The sequence below is a fragment of the Capsicum annuum genome, unplaced genomic scaffold, assembly GCF_002878395.1.
Source record: "Capsicum annuum cultivar UCD-10X-F1 unplaced genomic scaffold, UCD10Xv1.1 ctg82229, whole genome shotgun sequence".
Lineage (NCBI taxonomy): Eukaryota > Viridiplantae > Streptophyta > Magnoliopsida > Solanales > Solanaceae > Capsicum > Capsicum annuum.
In genome coordinates, this window is record NW_025893005.1 from 1 (window position 1) to 1,877 (window position 1,877).

Here is a 1,877-nt window from a genome sequence, read left to right on the forward strand (position 1 = left end):
GTGATATCTTAGTCTAGTTTGTCCTTTCTGTGCATAACTGGAAGAGTCTTGTTGGTGATTTGAATGCATAGATTAAGATAGAGTACACCGTTGCAGTCCCGGTGGTAATTATAGATATTTTATGTGTTTTGAAGGGGATGTTTTTGTTTTGGCTGACATCAGTGATTCCGCAAGCAAGGCCCCCACCCTGTGTCAATTCCATCAACATTTGCAAATCAGCAGATATGTCACAAGTCCTCTTCCTATATTTGTCTTTTGGGATCATTTCCATCGGAGATGGTGCAATCAGATCCCCATCTTTAGCATTTGGTTCTGATCAGTTGACAGGGGAAGTATATCAAGAAAATGCGCGTGCAATGGAGAGATACTTCAGCTGGTACTATGCCTTGAATGCTTTGGCTCTCCTGGTTTCTCTCACGTGTCTTGTTTATATCCAAGTCAACATGGGGTGGGGTTTAGGTTTTGGAGTTCCGGTTTTGTTGGCGTTATTTTCAACTGTTTTAATTTATTTGGGTACATTCTACGTGAAGATGAAGCCTAAATCAAGCTTAATCACTGGCCTTTTTCAAGTGATTGTAGCCTCTTATAGAAATAGACGTCTCAGATTGTCATCACAGAGCGAAGATATACTATACCATCAGAAAAAAGGGTCAGCCATAGCTCTTCCAAGTGAAAAACTGAGGTAACTCCATTCTTATATCGTTAGCAATCTGTTGGTCATCGTACTTTCTGTGTACGCTTGACGGAGAACCTATGTAGTTGTTAATTGTTTGGTTATTTAGTCTGTATGCATTTTTGCCCTGAACTAAACTCTTATTTGATCCATCAGCTGTTGAGCTTCTCTCACTTCTATAGTTATTTGTGAAGTTCATCGTTTCGACCTGCACCAACTGATGACAAATATAACTCTATGTGCTACTGACTCCAGCTTTTATTGTTTAAGAGACCTCATGTCATGTTGTTCAAATTCATTGGATGTTCTTTCTGGCCTGTCTACTTGTTCGTATTGCGGTTTAACTTCAATTTATTGCCTTTAGATTTCTGAATAAAGCTTGCATTGTACAAGATCCTGAGTTAGATTTGAGACCAGATGGAGAAGCAACAGATCCTTGGCGTCTGTGCACTGTAGATCAAGTAGAGGAGCTGAAAGCATTGCTCAAAGTTGTTCCAATCTGGTTAACAGGAGTTGTGTCGTCCATAAGTAACCTGAGCTCTTTTCCAGTACTTCAAGCAACTACCATGGATCGACATATTGGTTCAAGCTTTGAAATCCCAGCTGCCTCGTTTGGCCTCTTTGGTGTCATCTCTGCAATACTTTGGCTTGTCCTCTATGATTGTTTGATTCTACCCGTAGCATCAAAATTGGCCGGAAAACCTGTTCATTTCAGCACGAAAGATAGAATGGGGTTTGGTTTATTTCTTTCTTTCCTGTCAGTTTTAGTGATAGCAGCTGTAGAAGGTTTCCGGAGAAGTGTCGCAATCAAGGAGGGGTACTCTGATGATCCACAAGGCGTGATCCCTTTGTCAGCAATTTGGCTACTTCCTCAGTATTTAATTGGCGGCATTGCAGGTGCCGTGTACGCCACTAGCCAAAACGAATTTTATATATCAGAATTTCCTAAAAGCATGTCTAGTGTTGCTTCTTCTCTAATAGGAGTTGGTGGCGCAGTGGGAAGCTTACTAGCTAGCCTTATAATGAGTACTATCGATGACTTGACCAAACGAGGTGGGCAAGAGAGTTGGGTATCGAGCAATGTAAACAAGGGCCATTACGACTACTATTATTTGGTTCTTGCAGGATTTAGTCTGGTAAACGTACTATGTTACATTGTTTGTAGTAGAGCTTATGGTCCTTGTAAAGGAGAGGAAGATGAGAT

The 1,877-nt window shown here is 41.0% G+C and overlaps 1 protein-coding gene across 1 annotated transcript; it reads left to right on the forward strand.

Annotated features, from left to right (window-relative positions):
• Positions 1 to 134: 134 nt before the first annotated feature.
• On the forward strand, positions 135 to 1,871 carry LOC124895444 (protein NRT1/ PTR FAMILY 1.2-like; the record flags this gene model as incomplete). Its single annotated transcript, XM_047405871.1, is given in 2 exon segments — positions 135 to 682; positions 1,038 to 1,871. Coding segments are annotated over 2 exon segments (1,382 nt in total), but the record flags the coding sequence as incomplete, so codon positions are not given.
• Positions 1,872 to 1,877: the final 6 nt, after the last annotated feature.